At 53.2% G+C, this 22,242-nt stretch overlaps 1 protein-coding gene across 1 annotated transcript; it reads left to right on the forward strand.

Moving 5' to 3' along the window:
• The first annotated feature begins 250 nt into the window (after positions 1 to 250).
• Positions 251 to 15,713, forward strand: Oaf (out at first homolog). The gene is made up of 4 exons (XM_004856808.3): positions 251 to 751; positions 12,569 to 12,703; positions 13,190 to 13,370; positions 14,737 to 15,713. The coding sequence occupies exons 1-4, from the start codon at positions 509 to 511 to the stop codon at positions 15,000 to 15,002; spliced, it is 825 nt and encodes a 274-aa protein (XP_004856865.1). The 5' UTR covers positions 251 to 508; the 3' UTR covers positions 15,003 to 15,713.
• The last annotated feature ends 6,529 nt before the right edge of the window (positions 15,714 to 22,242 follow it).

Genomic DNA, 22,242 nt, shown 5'->3' on the forward strand with positions numbered 1-22,242 from the left:
GGCAGGGATTCGCCGCGAGGGCAAACTCGCGACCCAGCCCTGGCCGCCGACCGGGCGCAGCGGGGAGGGCGGGGCCCTAGGAAGCCCTTCTCCCACAAAGCGGCCGCGCCGCGGTCCATTCTCTACAGCCCCTCCCCCGAGCCGCCGCGGGCCCTTTAAGGGCCGAGAGGTACGCGGTCTCTTTAAGGCAGGTCCCGGTGGTTTCTGTTTTCTGAAGGAAGTGACGGGGGGGTGGGATTGAATGAAAAGTGCAAAACAGAGTCTGGAGCACCGGAGTCAGGGGCGCCGGGGCCGTGGCGCGGAGCGGGGAGTGGGGCCTGGCCGGGAGCGCCGTGCGGGACCCCGGCGGCCGGGGCGCGGCGGAGCGCAGCGCACGTGAGTCCGCGCCACGTCGCGGGCGCCCTCGCGGGTGGCGCAGTCCCCGGAGGAGCAGCGCCTGGCCGCCCTGAGCCGGCCCCCAGCTTCGGACGCAGTTTGCCGGCGCCGGAGGGCGGCGGCGGCCCCGGGGATGCGTCCCCCCTGCCGCCCCGCGGTCCCCACGGTGCGGCTGCTGCTGCCGCTGTTGCTGTCGCTACTGGGGGCGCCGCGCGGCGTGGGCGCGGGGCCGGCCGAGCTGCGGGTCCGCGTGCGGCTGCCCGACGGCCAGGTGACCGAGGAGACCCTGCAGGCCGACAGCGACGCCGACAGCATCAGCCTGGAGCTGCGCAAGCCCGATGGCACCCTGGTCTCCTTTACCGCCGACTTTAAGAAGGTGGGAACCGAGCGCCAAGCTCGCACCCCCCTCTCGGGCGCACCCTGGCCTGCAGACGGGATGACGGGACGGAGGGGACTTGTTATACTCAAGGTCACCCGAGCTCTTCTTCCACCTCCCTGCCCACCGCCCACGCCCCGCGCTCCGCGGCTGCCCTCGGTGAACTCCATCGCTGCCCGCTCCTGCATCCTCCCATCCTCTGGCTTGCCCCGCTTGGCTGTGGGCACCCCGAGTCCCGACTCAAGCCCTGACCAACTCCTGTCCCTCCCTGTTCCCGCTCCCCCAGCGGACCCTCCTTCGAAAGAGTTCACGCTGACATCCAGGCCTCCCTTCTTGGAGTCCCTGTGCTCTAAGGGAAAGTCCGGGCTGGGTATCAGAGGTCCTGGGTTCTCTCCGAGTGGCTGTGTGCTCTTTTCTTCTCTGGGCCTGTTTCTCATGTCTACAGGGCAGGGAGGTGACTTCGAGGTCTCCCAGCCCAAACCCCTTGGAGTCTCTGAATCACCTCTCCCTGTTTCCCTTTCCTGGGCAGAGCTGCCTGCCCCTAAACCCTCCAGGGCATGGAGGTGCTAGGGGTTTCAGGAAAGGGGCCTGGAAGGGCAGTTGGTGACTAACGGTGACCCAGCAGCAGGGAACTTGGAGGGAAAGAAAGTAGGTGAGGGCCTGGGATTTAGCTCAGTGGTTCCGCCGCCTGCCTCGCAAGCTCAAGGTCCCGAGTTCGATCCCCGGTACCAAAAAAAAAAAAAAAAAAACAAAGTAGGTGAGTTTTAGATGTTCTAAGGAAGTTTCCTGACAGCACCAGCCCCTCTCCTAGTAAAAAGAGACTCCGTGCTCATCTCTGAAGAGCAACGAGGAGAGACTAGTTCGATAGCTGGGCAGCTGGAGAAGCCAAGGCGAGGGACAGCCATTTCTCTCCTCCCTCTTAGAGACTGGGAGCTGGGCTGGACCCTGGGAAGGGAGGGGCAGAGTCTGGGGAGTGGACTGTGGAGTATGGAATGAAAGTCAATTGCTGGGCCGGGGGTTTAGCTCAGTGGTTCCGCCTGCCTCGCAAGCATAAGGACCCGAGTTCCATCCCCGGTACCAGAAAAAAGAAAAAAAGAAAGTCAACTGCTGATCCGTCCCAGGACCACCAAGTTGTTACTGCCTAGGACTTAGCTGGCGGTGGAGCCGTCACAGATGGGAATACTTGATGGCCCTTTCTTCGCTGACCCAAGCTGGGTTCTCACAGGCAGATAGGGGCTGAGGAGATTTCCAGTGGAAAAAGGGAAGTTGATAGGGCCAGAACAACCTCTACTTCCACCTAAACTTCAGGGGCATTTTATCCAGTGTTCTGTTCTTGGGAGACCTGAATTAATGGCGGAATCCACCAGGAGTCAGAGATCTATTCCCACATATTAGTCCTGTGACCCTGAACGGGAGCCTTCTATCCCCATGACTCCAGGCCTCTGGCCACCCTGGGCCCCCAGAGAGACTTGCCTGTCCCTGGGACCTCCTCAGCATCCAAGGCTGAGTGTGAAAGGAAGGGGGTGTGGCTGAGCTTTTATAGCCTCTGGCTACAACGGGGAGTTGTTGGGTTTTTTAATCACTCTGCCCTGAGGGAGAGGAGAGAGAGCCCAGGTAGCTGTGACTATGACTGAGGCAGCAGTGATTGGCTTGAGTGTGGGGTACTGGGGTTTGGGCTGAGTTTGGAGGGTGGGTCTGACTGCCCAGCTAGGTAGTGCATTTGGAGATCAATTTAATTTTCCAAGTGGTTCAAACCTCTGCCTGGGTATCCAAAGTGTGCTTTCAGGTTAGCCTCTGGCCTAGAAGCTGGCATATCACATCAGCAGCTCCTGGCATCTCCAGTTTCATCGGCAAGGGACAGAATTGGGAATGGAAGGCACAGAAAAGAAATCAGCTCTCCAGGGTCCCCTCCACTCCAGGTTCTCAGTTGGCCTCGGGCAGGGTGGAGTTGACATCACAGGAGGGAGGGAAGAATGGAGGAATGATCTTTAACTGCACCTCAGTCCACTCTCTCCATTGTCCAGAGTGGCTGCTATGTTCCAGCCCTTCTGGTTGGTCACTTCTTTTGTCATTTGCTCACTGATCAAGGCTTGGTGCCTCATAGTCCTTGGCAGATTTCCACCAGAAAGTTCTGTCTGGAAGTAATGTTATTGTTATTTAATGTAATTGTTATTTAAAAAAAAAAAAGGGCCTGGAAGGTGTGTGTGTGTGTGAGTGTGTGTGTGTGTGTGTGTGTGTGTGTGTGTGTGTGTGTCATATACGAAACCCATTTTGGGGTAAGTTCTGAATCTGCTTGGGAACAGTGATATTTGCTTTCTAATCATCCTGGACTAAAAGAGACAGGCTTGATTTCCTACTCATGAGCTGGTGACTGCCGAGCCAGCTATGTGATCTCCCCAGGCCTTCCCTAATTCAGCTATAAAGTGGGGCTAGTAATAGTGCCTGTCCTGTGGTAATTGAGAGAACGAACAGGGTAGTGCACATGAAGTATTCATTCTGCATCAGGTGCTGTGTTAAGCACCCAGGAGCTAGAGGAGCCACTGGATTTGATAATTGGGCTTACACAGCATCTCAACGAGCACTATCCCTGCTAAGCTTGAACTCAAAGAGGCTGAACAATGGATCCAAGGTCCCACAGAAAGTCAGCACCGACCTTCCAGGAGCCTGTGTCCCTGCATATCGGTTTTTGCTACTGTTGTCCTGAAGCTGGTGAAGCAGTGGGTCATCCACTCACTGTAGAGCACTGGAGCTTGGGCTTGGCTTACAGAAGCCACAGCAATAAATGTCAGATGAATTTTGGGACCCTGGGAGGAGAGGGGCAGAGTCTGGGGAGTGGGCTAGGGAACCAATGAGGTTGACTTAGGTCACAGGGCCAGGGAGATCAGTGGACAGTGGAGTATGGAGTGAGAGTCAACTGCCGGTCTGTCCCAGGACTGCTGTGCATCTCTGCAAGCCTTGCCTTAGGCTGATCCCTGCCAGGCCCAAAGAATGCCATGGCTCAGCTGTGCCCAAGCTCTGCTGCACATTTGAGTTACCTGGTGAGCTTTGAAAACTCCCCATGGAATCATAATGTCTGAGGGTGAGAGCCAGGCTGCATTTTTCAGAGGACTCCAGGTGACTGCAATGGGCAGCGAAGCCTGGGGACTCCTGGTGTAGCTGCTCAGGGGAGGGGAGGGGACTTGGAGGAGGAACTAGATTAGACTGTTAAATGAAGCTGGAGCCCAAACTCAGCCACGTATGTGAAACCTGCCATTCTACCCACAATAACCCTGATGTGTTTTATTTTGGTCTTGTTTTTGTTTTCGTGTTGGGGATTGAACTTTGGGCCTCAAGCATGCTAAGCATGAGCTCCATGCCCATCCTTCCCAAAATATTTTAAACAACATCTTTAGGCCTAATTCTCCATGCCCTCATCATAACAATTCTCATTCCTAATACACACTCAAAAAGCAATAGGCTTCTTTATAATCCGGACCCCATATATGTAATTAGACCTGTATGTACATAACCACTGGGCATGACTAAGAACAGGCATGTCTTACCACTCTTACCTGGCTGGTCTGACAGCCCTCTTGGTCCCCATGCCCCTAGCTAATGTCCCTGTCCAAGCTCTCTTTTGCCTCTGTCCCCCAGTCTGAGTGTCCAAAGCTGGGGAAAGGATGAGTCATGTTCCAGGCAGCCTGGTTTGGTGCTGGCCAGATGGGGAGGGTGGGGCTGAAAGATATGAAAAAAGTCATGTGTGACTGCATCAGGGCGGTGGGTTCCTGGGAGAGGAAAGGAAGAGACATACTGCAGGAGTGAGAAAGTCAGGGATCATAGGGCCTACAGGCTGGAGCCTCGGAGGGAATAATGAAGATCAGCAAGCCACATGGCACTGGGGGTCAGTTCAGCATCTCTCAGGAGGGACAAGGATCCAAGGAGTTTGGAAGCTTGTGTCCTGCCCAGGGCACCAATGTGTGAGTGGGAGCCAGAGGAAGAAACAGTGCAGAGAGTGTCAGAGTCAGTGCCCTGGGGGGTTCCCTGTCTGGGAGGTGGGGAACAACTTGGGGAGCCTGTGAGATATGTGTAGTTAGTGAAAATTTGCAGTGTGCAAATGGCCATGGTGATCCTGAGCCTGTTTTTTCTAAGTAGCTGACACATCATGTGGATGTGAGACAAGAGAAGCTTTTAGGGCTCAGTGGCCCCCTGCTCTGTGTGTGTTAGGTCCCGTGATTTGGTGTGTAGTCATGTGATGGACCAAAAACCTTCTTGGCAATCAGAGGACAGATGAGCTTTCAAGGGAGGCCCAAAACTTTCTGGAGTACAGAGCATTTTGTCAAGAGTTAGTGAGGAGTCAACAGATGGGATGACCAGGTTTTGGACATTGGGCCCTTGGGTCTAACCCCAGTCCCCCGTCTTATCTGAGGAATTCCTCCTTGGACCAGGGATGGGCAGTCCTGCTGAAGGTTCAAGTGTGCTCCCTGGACCTCTGCCTGCATCTCTGACCCTTGTATGCTGTGTCCATGTGGAGCCTTGTGAACGACCCTCTTCCGTATCTCACCTGGAAACGGTGGTGTGGTGTAGCCTGCTGAGAGATAGGGGAGAGGAAGAGGTGGCATTCTTTAGTCTCAGGCTCCCCAGCTACAGAGAGGTGGTGGTGGATAAGCTGGGACAGACCATTGTTCCCAGACAGACAGACAGAAGGCCCAGCCTGGAGATAAGGACTGCACGAGTGTCTAATATCACGTATCGAGTAGTCCCTCAGTTCACACATGGGGCCTCATCGATCCTTACTACTGTTTTGTCAGGCACATCCTGCTTCCATTTTGCAGATGTGCAAACTAATATCTGAAGTCACAGTGAGAAAATCAAACAGGTAATGATCCAAGATTAGGACCCAAGATTAAGATCCTTTTACTGTATCCTGACTTCCTAGAAACCTTCCTGTGGCACCTTGGGTGAACTTCTTCCAGAAGGCTGCAGGACCCTGGGGAAGAGAAGAAGGAGGCAGAAAAAGGCCTTCAGAGTTGGTGTAGAGGAACAGACCTACAGACCCTCCTGTATACAGACTGGGGCTGGGCCCCTGCCACCCACACTCATAACTCCCAGTAGATCTAGTATTGATTCTTTGGCAGTACCTAAGGCTGTTCCCTTCCTGTGTGGCCCCTGAGGAGAATGGGATAGTGGGATGATTTTTTTAAAATGTCACAGGTACTACTGATCACTCCGTGTGTACATTTTCCTGCCATTTACCAGCTGTGTGACTTGACAAGTCACTTAACCTCTCTGAACTGCAGTTCCTTACCTGGAGCCAGAGGCCACAGTGTGCTGCTCAAGGCTCGCTGTGAGCAGTGACAGAGAGGCCTTTGCAGAGCAGGGGCCAGCATAAGCCGGAGAGAAGTGCAATGCCAGTGCCAGGCAGCTGAGCAGGCCCCTCACGCCCCTCAAGCTCTCCTTCCTCACGTTGTTAACCGTATTGTTCCAGCTGCTTCTTTTCTGCTCTGCAGACCAAAGCATCATTAGGAGCTTCTGTCCTTTAAGCTGCAAGTGTTTAAGCGCCTACCACTGCAGATTCGGATAAAAGGCAGAGAACAAGGGGCTAGAATCTATGTGAGAGGGGAGCCTTGAGTCAGCAGGACAGTGGGGTGCAGTTGATCCACATAAAGCCTCACATTGTTCCCCAGGGCAGTCAGGACAGTGGTGACCTTTGGGATTTGGCTGACAGAGCACAAGGGGCTTGGGGAGGGGGCACTGGTCCTGGCTAGCGGATGCACTGATGCAGGCTAACAGGAAACCTCTGTCTGGGGCCTGGCACTGAGACTGTGCTGGCTTCTTATGGTGGGGCAGCCTTGGCACCCCCCTGGCTCTGACTTGAACCCATCTACCCCCTTTCCTGCATGAGAGCCTGTATCTGCCAGGGGGTTGGGACTGCACTGGTCCTAGCTGTCTCCCCATGTCGCCCCCTGTCTCCCCTCCTCCCCAGTCCAGTGGAGCTGGCCCCTCTCTAGCCATAAAGCAGCCCCAGCTAGGAGCTGAGGAATAAATATTTAGATTGGCTCAGCCTGGGCCCCGGAATCACGTGCTCTGGTGAAGGGAAGGAGACCAGGATGGCAGAGGACACTCCCAGGAGACAGTGAGTGCCAGCTGTCCATGAGCAAGGGGGCTGGGGTGGAGACAAGCTGCTTGGTGCAGTCCCAGAGCAGTGGCCACCAGCCTGGGTTGTCACCATGTGTGTAGGGTGGGCTGGGACAGGGGCTAAGGGGGAGACAGTTGTGCCACCGAGGCTCCTCAGTTTCCGGCTGCCCTGTGGTGGAAGGTGGACTGGCAGCAGGGTCTGAGGCTGGGAGCCTCACCACCCCATCCCCCAGAAGGCTTTGTGGAGAAAGCACCAAGGAAGGCGCCATGAGAATGCCAGAGCCTAAGAGCTGGTGATGGGAAGGCAGCTGGGAGTGGTGGGACAGGAAGGGCCAGAGAGGGCAGGGGGTGCTGGTGGGCCAAAGGTGAGGTGATAATGTGGGGTAAGCATGTGAGGGGAGACACAGGCCTGGGATGGGGGTGGGTGACTGGAGATGCTTGGTGTGAGACTTGGGGGGATTCAGAGAGGGAGGAGGGCAGGGAAACTGAGGAAATGTGTGTGACGTGAGGCAAGAGAGTATGGGAAGGACTGTCTGAGAGAAAGGGCTGAGGTAGTGGCTGTGTGGGAGAGATTGGGGGATGACAGGAGCTCAGTGACAGGTGAGTGCCTGTGTGTTCGGGAGAGAGGAAACCACAGGATAAGACTGTGGAGCGGCTGTGGGAGAGAGACTGAGGAGCAGCAAGTCTGTGAAGATGTCTGACAGACGGATGAAGAAACAGGTGAAAGATGTGGGTATAAGGGTTAGAATTAGAGTTGGCTGAGAGTAACACGAAACCTAAGCAACAGCGGCTGAAGTAGAAGTATGTTCCACTTCTTCCAGTTGGATATGAGTTTGTAGGCAGCTGTAGAGGGCAGCTGCTGGTCATAGGGCCTCCTCTGCAAGATTTCTCCCTTCCCCCAGCATGAAGCTGTTCCTGAAGCTTCTGCTGAGACTGGCAGCCCCAAGGGCTTGGCTCAGGGTACTGCCTGAAGTGCTTCTCAGGACAGCTTATGTGTTCACCCTGAGCCTCAGCATGGTTGAGCCAAAGCATCCTAATCTCTGGGAGACACAGTGAATCTCAGAAAGATGGCCCCGTGAGGAGAGGGCCCGGAGAGAAGTGGAATGTGGACAGGCCAACCAGGGAGTATGGAGGGGCATGAAGGTCACTGGACTGGGAATTGGGAGGTCTGGCTTCCTGGTCTTGGCCCTGCCACTGTGTGACTTCTGAAAGTCATTTCCCCTGCTGGAACCTCACTGAACTATATGATCCCCTAAACCTTCTAGAAACACAAATAATAGCTCAAATAAAAGCCCCTCGTGCCTCCCTGTCTTCTGTCAATGCCCTTCTGTTTGCTGGAAAGCCCCCTATGCTTTCACTGCCATGGACCACTGCAACATCCTTACTCCAGGAGGTCTTCCCCCTTCTGCCCACACCCCCATCCTTAAGGGGACAACAAGTGCTCCCTCATCCATCCTTTGCCACCATGGACTTAGCATGAACTTCAGCCCTAGGCTTTTTGTGCTGCACTGACCTTGGTTGTTGGAGGTCAGCCTCCTCTAGAAGCCCCCTAAAGACAGGGGCTTTGGCCTTGATCACAAGCTGGTGCTTGTGAACTCCTTGCCCCAGGTAATGCTAGTCAGTGGGCTCCCACTGACTTGCTGATTACTTGCAAGCTGCAGAGTCGTCACCAGACCTGTCTGGGCCTCAGGTGCAGCTGTATGAGAAAAATCTTTACACTCTCAGGCCTGGGAAGATTACGGTGGGAGCAAAACAAGCATAGAGTAAGGGATTGCAGCCACATGGAATGAAGGGGGTCGGGGCCTGCCCAATATGTTCTGACACCTTTCACTACTTTATTCCTCACAGGAATCCCTCAAGTAGATGCTATTTTACTCATTTTGCAGGTGTGGAAACTAAGGTACAAAGAGTTTAATCATATTCCCCTAAGGTTATGATCAAAGATAGTCCTGGCTCCAGAGCCTTTGTTTTTAGCTACTGTGCTGTGCTCCGGCCTAGCTACTCCTTCCTTCCAAATACAGACAAGGACTTCAGGAGACACTTGCTCCCTCTGGGGCATGCCACTCCCACGGCTCAGGCTCTGGCCCTGGTTACTGTACTCTCCAGTTCCGGGTGGGCTGGAGGTTTCGAGGAGCTTCTGAGAGCCTTGTCCTTGTCCTGGGAGTCCCCGCCCGAGTCCTGAGCCTGAGGTGCCTGCCTGCAGCTTCTGCCAGAAGCCCTTGCCCAGTTATGCCACCTGTGTTGAGCTTTAGACCATATCCAGGCGAATCATCCCAGGGGACTTCTGGGTAGAGAGGAAGACTGGGAGCCCGGGCTCTATCTGGCCAGATGTTTCTGAAGCAGGGGACCTTCTTTATCCTGTCCTTCATTCTGTACTGGAGGAATGGCTCCCAAGAGCTTTGCCAATGAGTCAGATGTAGGAAGTAGAAGGCTGGAGGGATATGGGTCAGGATGATGGGGGCCTGTGACCAGAGTTAGATCCAGAGACAAGGACTGCCCACTCCCTCCCTGGGGCCAGCAAGGGGAAGGTAGTTTTTAGAAGAAATAGGACTAGAAAAACTGGAGAATTCAGGGTATAAAAAGGTTCTGGACAAGGCAAGCAGAGGTGGAGGGTTGAAAGGACATTTCTGCTTCATCTCTTAGGTGAATGATGCAGTTTGCTCGTCACACACTGTATGCACAGCAGCTGCCACATCCCCCAGGGTATGATGGGAAGAAGGAACTGGGTTCTAATCCTACCTCTGCCACTCACTCACTGTGTGGCCAACAGAGACCGTAGTAGTTTTGTGAGCCCGAACCTGTGTTTCTTTAGCTGAACATCAAAGAAATTAGACCTGGAGGGAGTTGTGTATTCTGCTTAAGAGAGATCAGTCTTTGGAGTCAAACTAGACTGCTTGGCTTAAAATGTTAGCTATAATAGTATGATCAAAAAATACAGTAAATGTTGAATTTTTAAAAATATATTACAGTAGAAGACACATGCCATTATTCCTCCCCCTAAAATTTTCCCCCTTGCTTCAAACACACTTATCTTCTCATTCTTGCCACTTTCTGAAGCCGTTCGGGAATCTTTAGCTGTGCTGTCATGACTGCCTCGATGTTCTGAATTGATTCAAAATGTTTACCTTACATGGTCACTTTGACTTTGGGGAAGAGCCAGAAGTTAAACGGTGCCAGATCTGATGAATATGGTGAATGAGGACACACCTTAATGCTGTCAAGAGCCTGCCTGTCCTTTGGATGGCACTCAGCAGCGGCATTCACCAGATTTTTTTTATTACATCTTATGAAGACACTTTCAAAAAAGTACTTCCAAAACTGCTTCAGAAAGTGGCAAGAACAATGGGATAAGTGTGTTCACAGAGAGAAGGATCAAAGGCACAGTGCCTTTTACTGTAATAAATGTTTATTTAAACACACCGTACTTTTTGATTACCCCTTGTACATTTCCTCTGAGCTCATGACCTTGAGCAGGTTACCCAATCCAGACAACAGCAATGGTCAGAATTCCATTCTTCCTGTTTGTTGCAAAGGTTTTCAAGGATGATACATCTGTTTGACCCAAAATAACCATATTTCTCCCTCCCAGTTAAAAACTTCAGTGACTCTTTGTCCTACACAAACAGATAAAGAGAAAATCTCATTTCCTCTCTGCACCCCGGTCACGTTCTCATTTTGGTAGCATTTTGTTGTTGTCATTGCTATGAGTATTTAATATAGAAACAGGGAAAAACCTCAAGCAGATTTCTTTCACCCTCTGGTTTAAAAGTTCAAATGCCTTGTCCTGTTTGTTAGTGGTGGGCAGATGATGTCACCAAGCAGTGAGACTCCTCAACCCACAGGGATTATCTTTAATGGAGAAGATGGGAATATCCAGATAGGGTTTTCTTTAAAGGCTCAGAGCTGAAAATACCAGGGATGTGGCACTTCGATCCTGCCTGGAAGTTCCTGCCAGGAACATCCGCCTAACTCAAGCTCTCAGAGGGGAAGTCTGATATCGAGTCTCACCTCGCAGAAATTGAGCCCAGAGTGGATTTGAATAAGCCACCAATGTCCCAGTCTCCAGTGTCCCCTCAGCTAGCCAGAGTGAATGGAAGATCAGATGGCCCAGGCTGGCAGCACTAGGAGATGTCAGCACCAGCACCCAAGAAGGGATTTCCTGTCAAGAGGAAGTATGGGTTACGCTGAGCTTGGATTCATCTTCCTCTCAAGTCTCTGGGATTATAAGGAGCCTAATGGAACCTTTCTCACCAGCTAGGCCTCAGTTTCCCTTTCTGGAAAGCCACCTATATATTCCCACACATTTTTTCCAGAAATCATTTACAGTAAAAGAAATTCCTTAAAAGTTAAATGAGTCCAGAAACACGCTGGGACTTCAGAGCTTCCAAGCTCTTGTGCATTCCACACATCTGTAACATTTGCTGGTCACTTCAGTGGTAACAGATACCACCACTAGCACATGCTGAAAACTTCCTCCTTCCAGCCAGCTCACCTAGTCCTCCCTGTGACAACCCTGTCAGGTAAATGTGCTCTCCCCATTTCAAAAATGAGACTTGGAGAAGCAGGGAAAGCCTGGGGTACCAGCTGATGAATTACTACTTTAGGTGGAACCATAAGGCCCTCTCTGCCTGGATACAGAATCTGAGAGACCACTCAGACCCTGTTCTCAAATGAATGGGACACTCTTAGTGGAGAGCCCAGGGCACACTCAGTGAAAGAGGGACAGTTACCCAGGGCTATCTACTCTTAAGTCCCAGTACAAGGCCATGAGTGGCTTCTAGTGAACAGTCACTGAGGCCATAGTGGCTTTGTGCCAGGGGAGATCTTGACAGATTTAGACCCCTCTGGCTGGGACTTGCAACTTCTCACTGGGAGCAGAGTTGGTCTAGTCACAGAGATGGGTGAGAAGGGGGGAGGGATGAGGAGCAAAGGGTCCCAGCAGCCACTAGATGGAAAAGGGTCCCCACCCCATTATGTGGCCCTTCTCTCTCTGCCCACTCTGGGCTTCCCCATTCCCACAATGAGTAAGCAACAGGAAGGAGCTCCTGGCCTGGAGATCATGCCATTAGTGCCCCCATGGGAAAAGGGGAAGTGGAGAGGGAAGAGGAAAGGTGAGCCATCCCAGTTCTCAGGCCTGAAGACGAAACAGGCCTGCTGCCTGCTACCTCTGCCCTTAATGCTGCCCACTCCCACTACTCCTAATGGACAAGGAACCTGGCTGTTACGAAGCACCAGGGGCATTTTGAGGCCTCTCCGCAAACCCAGTGAATTGGAATGTCAGAGAGAAGCATTGGAATTTGGACTTGTAAAAAGAACAGCCCCTCCCCCATGATGCCCTGGTTGAGTGGTCGAAAAGGCCCTGACCCTGATCCGGTGATGCTGGGGACACTGCCTAGGGAAATGATCAGCAGAGAGCAAATTGGGTGGCAAAAAGAGCTGCTGTCTTTAAGGTGAAGCTTCATACTTTCAAAGGGTTCTTTGGAATCCTCTCTAGTGGTTCGCTTTGTCAGTGTTCCAGAAAGCTTTGGAATATTTGGGGTGTGATCTTTTAAGTCATGGGGTGGAAAAGATAAACAGTCCCAGGGCAGAAGAGGAAGGTATCCAAGTGCACCCTCCCCAGGGCTCAAGCTGAGCATCAGTGGACTGGCACAGAGGCCCTTCCTTCCAGGGCTAGGCTCCCATCCTCCTGTTTTTCCCTTTCAGGATGTGAAAATCTTCCGAGCCCTGATCCTGGGGGAGCTTGAGAAGGGGCAGAGTCAGTTCCAGGCCCTCTGCTTTGTTACCCGGCTGCACCGCAATGAGATCATCCCTAGTGAGGCCATGGCCAAGCTTCGGCAGGTGAGCCCCCACCCTGGGCCTGCCCCGGCCAGTTCCTGAGCCAGAGCCCCCACCGCAGCCCTAGTCTCCCACCCAGATGGACCCCACACATGGCTCCTCACCCATTTCTCTGCCCTCCCTGACCCTCCTTTTTGCCTTCCCTTCCGATAGACACTCAGTCTCCTGAATGTGGAGCAGTACTTGACCTAAGAGGTCATTTATCACAGCACAGCACAGCTTGCCTGGCCTGCCCACCTCCACCTCCCAGCAGGACTTTAGAACTTGCTGCAGGTCCCAGAGGTCAGCTTGAGAGTAGTCCATTTGGATAGAAGCTGGAAAGGCCTGTCTGCTTGTGGGCATCAGTCTCTGCCAGTTGCAGAGGGGCAGGGCTGGGTGCTCCCTGACTGCTGGCTGGGCTGGCCAGGATCTTCAGGGGATCAGGGGAGGAATGGGCAGGGAGCAAGCACCCTGAGGCCAGGTGGGAGTGGCTCTGTCATGAACCTGCAGAAAAACCCACGGGCAGTGCGGCAGGCTGAGGAGGTGCGGGCCCCGGAACAGCTGCACATGGACATCGCTGTGAACTTCAGCCAGGGGGGCCTGCTGAGCCCCCATCTCCACAACGTGTGCACCGAGGCCACAGATGCCATCTATACCCGCCAGGAGGACGTCCGGTTCTGGCTGGAGCAAGGTCGGCTGGGCACTGGGCACTGCCTGCTGCAGGGCAGAAGGAAGAGAGGGCGGAAGAAACAGTGGTGGAGGAGAAAAGGGGCCACATGGGCTGAGCAGCTCTTTCACTCATTCAAGAGACGTTAATGGAGCATCTGCAGAGATGGGTTGACCGGGATCAGAGATGTAGACACCCAGTTCCTGCTTCCCAGAGCTCCCCCTGGGTAGAGCTGTAAAGTATGTCACAGTGCACTGACGAGCTGTGGGTGCTCGGTGGTGGGCCCCTAAACCAGGCCAGGTTGGGGAAGGCTTCCTGGAGGAAAGGGGGTCCCAAATAGCCAGTCTGTAAGAGGAGTCACCCAGATGAAAGGACCCATTCCAGGAGGGACAGACTGCCAAGCGCTATTCAAGGAGACTCCCAGATACTCCCCTGTGCTTCTCTTAGCGAGGACACAGAGACGGACCCTGTCACGGGAGAGGGCGCAGGCAGCCTGTCCTCCTCCCCACATCTCCTGCTGCTTCTCAGAAGTCAGCTTCACACCATCCTAGGTGCCAGCATCTCTCCCCAGGATCCTTGGGAACTCCTCCCAGCTCTGCATGGTCCTGGGTGACTTCAACCCTCTCCCAGACCTGCTCTCTGGCTCTGTATAGGAGGGACAGGGAAATGTCACCATCCCAGCACCAGCCCCTTCACTCAGCCAGCCAAGCACAGAGAAATGCCTGCCCTCTCTGGGGTTGGGCCTGGGTTTAGAAGTGCCCACCAGAGCTGTGGTCATGCTCTTCATACACCTGTCCCCAGCCTGCCACACCCCAAACTAAGATGCAAGCCCAACCCCAATGGAAGAGCATCTCCCGGTGGTGGTGCTCTTCCAAGGTCACAGAGCAGAGCCTGAGCGAGGCCCCTGCCATCTTCTCCAGCGCCCCTCACCTGCACACCTGTGGGTTGTTTGTTCTGCCGCTTCCCTGCCTGGCCCTACTCAGCTACCACCTCCTCCACGAAGCTGCCCTGATGGCCCTCACCTTTTTCTGCACTCCCCAGTACAGTGATCTTTTAAAGCTCTGTCAGCAGCTTGGCCAAGTTCAGGCCTGGAAGTCAGACCGACCCAGGTCCAGGCCTGACTCCCTTTGTATTCTGGGGCCACATTGATGAACTTCTCTGGGCCATTTCCTCATCTGTAAAACAAGGATGGCAGGGTTAGCTCCCTGGGGAATGAAAAGAGGATTCAGTAGAGGAGAATGTTGTCACTTAATCTTTTTTTCCCACTAGCAGCCTCTTGCCCAGGTCTCACTGACCTCAGGGAGGGGTGTCTGAAGAGAGTAAGCTGGGAAGGGCTGCTCTTGGAGTGCTCCTGTCCTCTGCACACTCTCATCCTTGCCTCTCTCCCCAGGTGTGGACAGCTCTGTGTTTGAGGCTCTGCCCGAGGCCATGGAGCAGGCAGAGCTGTCTCACTGCAGGCAGGTGGGGGACCGCGGGAAGCCCTGTGCCTGTCACTACAGCCTGAGCCTGGCCTGGTACCCCTGCATGCTCAAGTACTGCCACAGCCGAGAGCGGCCTGCGCCCTACAAGTGTGGCATCCGCAGCTGCCAGAAGAGCTATAGCTTTGACTTCTACGTGCCCCAGAGGCAGCTGTGTCTCTGGGATGAGGATCTTTAGCTGGGCTGTGGGGAGAGGGGAGCGTGGGGGTGGCTGCTCAGGGCCCACTTCTCCTCCCCTGGCCACCTGAGGCCTTATTTCTTTTATGTGCTCCTGGCCCTGAAGCCTCAGGGCCCCTGTACGACATGACTGTGAAAGGGGGTGCACAGCAGGGGTGACTCATGAAGGCAGCCCCCATGCCCACCCTGTGCCTTCCTTGGGGGCAGTGAGGGACAAAGCAGTTCTCCCAACGTGCACCCCACCCTCCTCATCTCCCCTGAAGTGTTCACTTTCAAGCAACCAAAATGTGACAGCCTAGGATTCTTCTATGGAACCCTGTAGACCATAAGAGGGGTCTCTGCCTGCAACACCCACCTCCCCACACACATCTAGGAGGACCTGGCCCTGCCATACCTTCTCTTTCCACACCAGTGAGGGGATCCTTAGCCCCAAAGAGGAGGCTGTTGTGGCCCGAGCCTCAGCGGTGTGTGGAGCCAGCTGAGAAACCTGCCACCCTGAGACCAACCATTGTGCCTTTCCACAGACCAGGACTTAGCACCAGAGGCGGCACCAGCTCCTCTTCCTTCTAAACAGAAGTATTTCTGTAAGGTTCTGGGGCAGGGAGGGAGCATGAAGTATGAGGAAAACTTGAATTCCAGATTTTTAATACAAAGTATTTATCATTTGTACCAGAAATAAAAGTTTAAATTTTTACTTGACCTATAAGCACTACACCTGGAGTTCCGAGAGACTTTTTGTCCAGTGCTGCCACCTGGTGTCAGAAGTGTTCCCCTGCACCATCAGTGAGCAGCCTAGGGACAGAAACTCAAAAGCACCTGCTGTGTGTTCTGCCATTTGAGGAGAGAGGAGGTGCAGGTCAGTGCGTTCCTAGGGACGGAAGGATAAGATGAAACCTCTGCACTCATGAGGATGAGACAAGAGGCTGAGGGTATAGCTCAGTGGCTGAGAATGTTCCAGGCCTTGGGTTCTATCTCCAGCACTGAAAAAGAAAATAGATAGGAAAAAAAAACACCATAGTAAGTGCCAGGACAAAGTAAGATTGAGACAGGAACCAGACATCATATTCACATCCAGGCCCTATTGCTTACTTGCTGTGCATTCTTGGGTCACATGACTTTACCTCTGTGCCTTAGCTATAACATTTAATTCGTGAGACTAAAGTGAATTTATAAAAGTGTCAAGTGCATAGTGACTGCTCCGTGTTAGCCATTATTCACGTCACTACTGTTAGTGAAAAGAGCAGACATTGCCTCATCTGTCACTGATCACCAAGCCACATGTGTGGAAGGCTCTCCACTTCCTAAGTGTCTTCTAATACAGGAGGGTGTGATGAGAAGTGCTGGGCAGGTGCTAGAGCCTTTGGGAAGGAGGCTGTGTGGCTTATATTTGTGGGGGGCAGCTCACTCGAAGATACAGGGTGGGGGCTGAGGCTGAAGGACAGTAACAGTTTAGCAAGGTGGAGACAGGAGGCCTTCGGGGGCAGGAAGGTCTCATGGGTCCCAGAGGGAACCCAACTCCTGAAGAGGGAGGTGGCAGAATTGGATCTTTCTCAAGGGCCTTGGGGAGGGGCAGGGGTGGCACAGCAGTCCCCTCTCCTCTGCTTCCCAGCACCCCAGGACACCTGTGTGCTTGGCCATAGATGGAGGTCACTAGAGAGATACCTTTCCAGGTGGGCGTGCTTTTCTGTATTAAGAACCTGCTTCAGCCCAGCCTTTTCTTCCCCCTCCTGCCCAATCCAGGGTCTCAGTACTGAGCCTCACCCACTGTTCCAGGAGAAAGGGCACAGATGGAGAAGGCCCATTCCACCCCATGTGTGTGCTGTCGTTGATGATGGAGTCCCTGATCCATATACTGTGCTTAAGTGCCTTTAAATAAGCAAAAATAATGGCTGTTTAAAAATTAACGTTTTCAAGATTTGGAGTGTCTTGCTGACCTTGCTGGAAAAGCACCTCCTCTTAGCCTGCCTGTCCCTGGATTGAAGGGCCTCTGGACACTCACTGCACACATCCCTGCCCCTGCCTCCTCTTGGGAGTATAGGAGTGAGAACTAAGATGCCCTGAGACTTTGGGGCTGGCCTTACACCCAGCAAAGTAGACACCTCCTGGGAGTCACAAGCCAACACCACCCCAGCTCATCCCCATGCTGTCACAGTGCCTTAAATGCCACCATGACAGTTGGTGCTCTGCTGAGACTCCCATGTCTCTGCATCACAGTCAGGGGTTAAGATAGGCCTAGGTGGCAGCCATGTGAGGCCCTCCAAGTTGAAGCATGGCCATTTATCCTCAGCAGCCCTTGTGGCCGTGTGAAAACTCCTGGGAGAGGTCATATAATCAGTATCTTTGCTCTGTGGCACGTTATGGTTTATGAAGTGCCTTCATATACATTAGCCCACTGGCTCCTTGTAGGGGTTCTGTGACATTTTATAGGTGTGGCTCCCGTGTAACATTGTGTGATTGCCCAAGTCAGCTAGTTAGAGCCAAGCTGTGATCCAACCCCTGGCCACCTTACTCCATCCATGCCACCTTCTAACCACAATGGGTTTGTCAGGTTGGCCAGTGGAACCTCGAGAGCACAGCTCACCTGTGGGAAGGAGACAGGCAGGCAGATGAACCTGGGCAGGGTACTGGTGCTTCCCTGGGACAGAGCTGCCAAGAAGGAACAGGGTCCTGACTGGTCCCCTTTGTCAAGGTGAGCAAGGTGCCTCCAAAGAGGCCGGGCTGGGCCTTGCTGTGGGCTTTCATCCTGGAGCTTTTCTCTAGGCCTCTCTCTCTCTCTGCAGTCTCAGCCAAGGAAGCTCCTGGGTGGAGAACTGGGGCCCCACAGTTGGGAAGCCCTGCCCCAGAGTCTCCATGGGACCTGGGTATGGAGGGTGGAGTAGAAGAGGAGTCTGGTATAAAAGGGGGCAAGGGCCCCTCTCAACCCAATTCGAGGCTAACAATGCCGATGAGAAATGTGGGTGCTGGCTTGGTCCCAGCTCTGCGTGGCATGGGTGTGTCACCCCCTTGCACGCCCCCTCTCTCCATCTGAGAAGAGAAGGGGCCTTAGTAGGTTGCCACTAAGGTCTTCCCAGCTCTGGCACTGTTTTAATCACCTAGTATCTCACCCAGGTTTTTACCATTTGGTCACAGTTGGGCAGTTACGTTATTTACTGAGACTTGCTCATATAGGCCAGGCTCTAGGTGGAAGCGGTAAGAGTGGTAACGTCTGAGGTACAAGCACACAGACCGGTAGATTCCATCAGGTAGTCCTTCACATGTGACTGTTCAGTTTACACTGTTGCTGGTAGTCTGTGGACCTTCCCATTTCCCCACGCTCCCGAGCTGTCAGCCAGGGTCCTCCAGAGAAACACGACCAATAGATAGAAAGATGCTTTTTTTTTCAGTACTAAAAACTGAACATAGGACCTTTGCACAGAGTACATCCCCAGTCCTTTTTTTATTTTCTTAAATTTTCATTTTGAGAGAAGGTCTTTCTGAGTTACTAAGTTGCCTGGGCTGGGCTCAAACTTGTGACCTTCCTGCCTCAGCTTCCCAAGTAGCTGGGATTACAGCTGTGTACCACTGTGCCCAGCTATGTTGCCGTCATTTGTGTGTCAGCCCTCAACTGATTGGATGAGGCCCTCCGCCATTACTAGGATAATTGCCTTAAAGTCAACTGATTATAAAGGTGAATCACATCTACAAAATAGCTCCACAGCAACATACAGGCTGGTGTTTGACCAAACACTAGCAGGGCACTAGAATCCAACCGGATCCCATCATACTACCTTCGCTTAGGGTTATAAAATGCTTGCTGTGTGACCACTGAGAAACTCAATAGCATTCTAGAGTTTATTCTCAATATCACCCGCAGCCAGGCGACAGCTAAAACTTGTCCCCTTCCACCCTCCTCAGCCTCTGGATGGAGCTACTCCGCCCTCTGGCTTTGGCCAGTGAGAAACATCACGTGCAACCACTGAGGGCGGGGAGTCTGGGCAGAACCCCTGTGCCTCGCTGCCCAGTGCCACATGTGTGACTTTGTCCCCATCCCTCCCAGGCCCCCGTTCTCCTTGGGCTACCACACCACTATTTCCTCCTCTTGCCCCTGGTGCCCTAGCTTTGCAGTCTTGCCCCTCTCTGGGCACTGGCCCCCTTAAGCCTGCTCACACCCCTGTAACCAAGCCACACCATCAGTCAGGGTGAGCTGACTGTTTCCTGCAGAGAGCCGGGATAGCAACAGAGGTCCCAGCTGGGAACTTTCACGACAGAAGTGGAAGTGAAGAGGGCACAGACAAGGTAGGAAGTACAGGAGAAGGTCCCGACCTCAGAGGTTTCCGGTGCAGCAAGGGAAAGACTGTGGGTCACAAGCATGCTCAAGATCCAGGCCCAACGGAGCAAGACCTGGCCCTGTGCACTTCAGGGGTGGTGCCCACACCCCCTGGCATGACTGTCTCACTGCCTTGGCCCTGGCTCCTGCCACATATCCTGCTGTGACAAGGTCCTTGTTCCTAAGCAGAAAGGGATAGGATGAGGTGGCATTTTGCTTTCTGATCCCTCCCACCTTTCTGGACTCCTTCCTATAATGGAGGAAGTATCCCTGCTCTCCACTCCCCGGCTCTGAAGCCCAGCCCCTACCTCTTCCTCAAGGACCTGCCTCTCTGGGGAAGTTGTTCCCTCTCTCCCTCTTCTACTCTCTCTTTCCTGCCTCCTTGACATTGACCCTGAGAGTATTCACCTCCTTCCCATCCTAAAAACAGAACGCTAAGCCCCTCTCTGCTGACCTCTTTGCCCTGTTCCTTCTAGGCAGACATCTGGCCAGCACCTTCTTCCCCAGCACTTCTCAGACTGGAGACCCAAGGCTGTGCTATAGTCTTCTGTGATGTGTGTCCCAGCTCATCTGCTACTGAAAGTTGGCAACCAATGTCCACCTACCTTGGGGTCCCTCCCTGCAGTATCAGCATCACTCTCACTCATGCTTTTCCACTTCTTGGACACAGTCCCTGCCTGTATTGCTTGGGGACCTCGACCTTCCATCCTCCCTCTTGTGGCCTTTGATCTCTTTGCTTGCATCATTCTGACTCCTTCTCACTGGGGATCTCAGCTTAGGTATTCCTTCCTCCAAGATGTCCTTCCTAACACCTATCTCCAAATGTGGGCGAGGTGTCCCCCACAGCAGCTTCCCATAGCACCCTCTACTTTCCTGTTATGGCACAGGCCATGGGATGAGGGGCTTGCTTACTGGTCCACAAGCATCAGCAGACTGTGTGTTCCTGAGGGCAGACAGCTATTACATTCTAAGCTCCTAGGGGTTCTGTGGTGAGGTCCAGCCTTTGATGGAGGGCAAGGACTAGAGGGCCATACAGTGGTCTGAGTCTGAAAGTGAACATCTCTGGCTTTCCTGGAACTCTGGCCCTCACCTGTGGGTCTCCCGTTAGCAGTTAGCGGGCGCTTCTGGGAGGAGGCCTCTCCAGCTTTTCAGGTAAGGATGCAAACGTCAGGGCCACACTCCCTGACTACCACAAGAGGGCGCACTAAGCCTAGACTTGTCTGGAGCCTGCAGTAGTTAGGAAGCGTACCTGGTTAGAGGTAAACTAGTAGAGTCAGGAAAGGTCTGGCTGAGCCAGGGCTTTGTCAGAGGCACAATTAGAAAAGTCCAGCTCAAAGTTTAGAGTGGCTTTAAAATTAAAACCGTTGACTGGAAGACAGAGTTGTTACTATGCTGTTTTTAAAATTAAGTCCATAGCCAGGCACAGTGGCACACACCTGTAATCTCAGCACTTAGGAGGCAGAGGCAGGACTGCAAGTTCAAGTGCCACCTGGGCAATTTAGTGAGAGCCTGTCTCAAAATGATAAATAAGAAAAGAGCTAGGAATGTAGCTCAGTGCGAAGGCCCTGGGTTCAGTCCCCAGTACTGCAAAAAAAAAAAAAAAAAAAAAAAAAAAATCTATGATCCTAAACCACTGAGGGCAAAATGGGCAATGCACCACACGGGTGAGGGGTAGGCACTGGCAGGAAGTTAGAGAGAGGAACAGGGCAGGATAGCAAGGATGCCATCAGGTGTACTCAGGCATGATTCAAAACAGGCCTGAAAGTTCTTCTTGGCCTCTACCTTCCTTCCATCCATCACCCTAAGGCAGGGAGCGACCCCCACCCTGCACCCCCATGCTCTGTGCCCTGCAGCCCATCTGGCAGACCAGAGGAGCTAGAAGGGACTTGTCACTTGGTGTCCTTCCAGAACGCCTCGTTCTCCACCCTTCTCCCAGCCCTGACAATTCAGTCCACCTGACAGGACAGGAAATGGGAGTATGCAGCGGGCCTGCCGCCAAGACAATGCCACTTTCCTCTTCGGAGGGAGAAAATAGGCAAGGGGCTGCCTCCCTCCATGCCTCCCTCTCTCCAAGGAGACCGCCATTTCCAGCCCATGTATTGGGAATGAGCTGGACTCCTAGAGCCTCGTTGTCCTTGAAGCCAAAGAAGCCGATCTGATGCTCAAAGAGGAAAGGAGCCTGCAGCTGGGCAAGGCAGTGCAGGCAGAGGCCCTGCACTCACGGAGGCTGAGGGAGGAGGATAGAAAGTCTGAGTCCAGCCTGGGCAACTCAGCAAGACCTTGTTTCAATTTTTTTTTTTTTTTTTTTAAAGGAAAAAGGACTGGGGTGTGGCTCAGGGCAAAGGCCTTGACTTCAGTCAGCAGGGAGAGGAAGAGGAATAGGGAGAGGGAGGGGAGAGAGGGGGAGGGAGAAGGAGAGGGAAGAAGAGAGGGTTAGAAAAAAAAGGGGAGAGATAGAGAGAAGTAGGAAGGGGGAGAGAGAGAGAAAGAGGACCAGCTAGGCCAGCCCTGGAGAGCTCGTGACCCTCTAGGGGAGCAGCCAAGGTCAGAAGTCTCAACAGGAGGACTTAGGGAGGGGTCAAAATGGATCACCACTTAGGAAACGCAGCATTCTGGAGTTAGGTTTTAGCTAGTCTGGGGGAAAAAATCTTCCAGATGTTGACAGGGTGGGGTAAGGCACAGAAAGATAATTTGCATTTCGTTTGCATTTCATTTGCATACCACTCTTTTGATGTCCAAAGGCACTGAAATTTCCTGCCCCTGCTTCTTTTTTCCTTTCTTTCCTCTGTTCCTTTTTAACCTCCTGACAGCCTCCTATCTCCTCTTCCCCACAGCTTTTCCTCTCCCAGGCAAACAGATTATTAGGCCAGGGAGCAACCTCCCCCACCAGTCCACAACTCAAAAACCTGGTTTTACAAAACTATGAGTGCCAGGA

Source organism: Heterocephalus glaber, unplaced genomic scaffold, assembly GCF_053883595.1.
Source record: "Heterocephalus glaber isolate CG9 unplaced genomic scaffold, H.glaber_assembly_v1.0 deba00001429, whole genome shotgun sequence".
NCBI lineage: Eukaryota > Metazoa > Chordata > Mammalia > Rodentia > Bathyergidae > Heterocephalus > Heterocephalus glaber.

Bases quoted from the DNA above. Each gene is read 5' to 3' on its own strand.
- Oaf (XM_004856808.3), top strand. From the start codon at position 509: ATGCGTCCCCCCTGCCGCCCCGCGGTCCCCACGGTGCGGCTGCTGCTG. The intron at 752-12,568 runs GTGGGAACCGAG...TTTCCCTTTCAG, and splicing joins TTACCGCCGACTTTAAGAAG to GATGTGAAAATCTTCCGAGC. The intron at 12,704-13,189 runs GTGAGCCCCCAC...ATGAACCTGCAG, and splicing joins CCATGGCCAAGCTTCGGCAG to AAAAACCCACGGGCAGTGCG.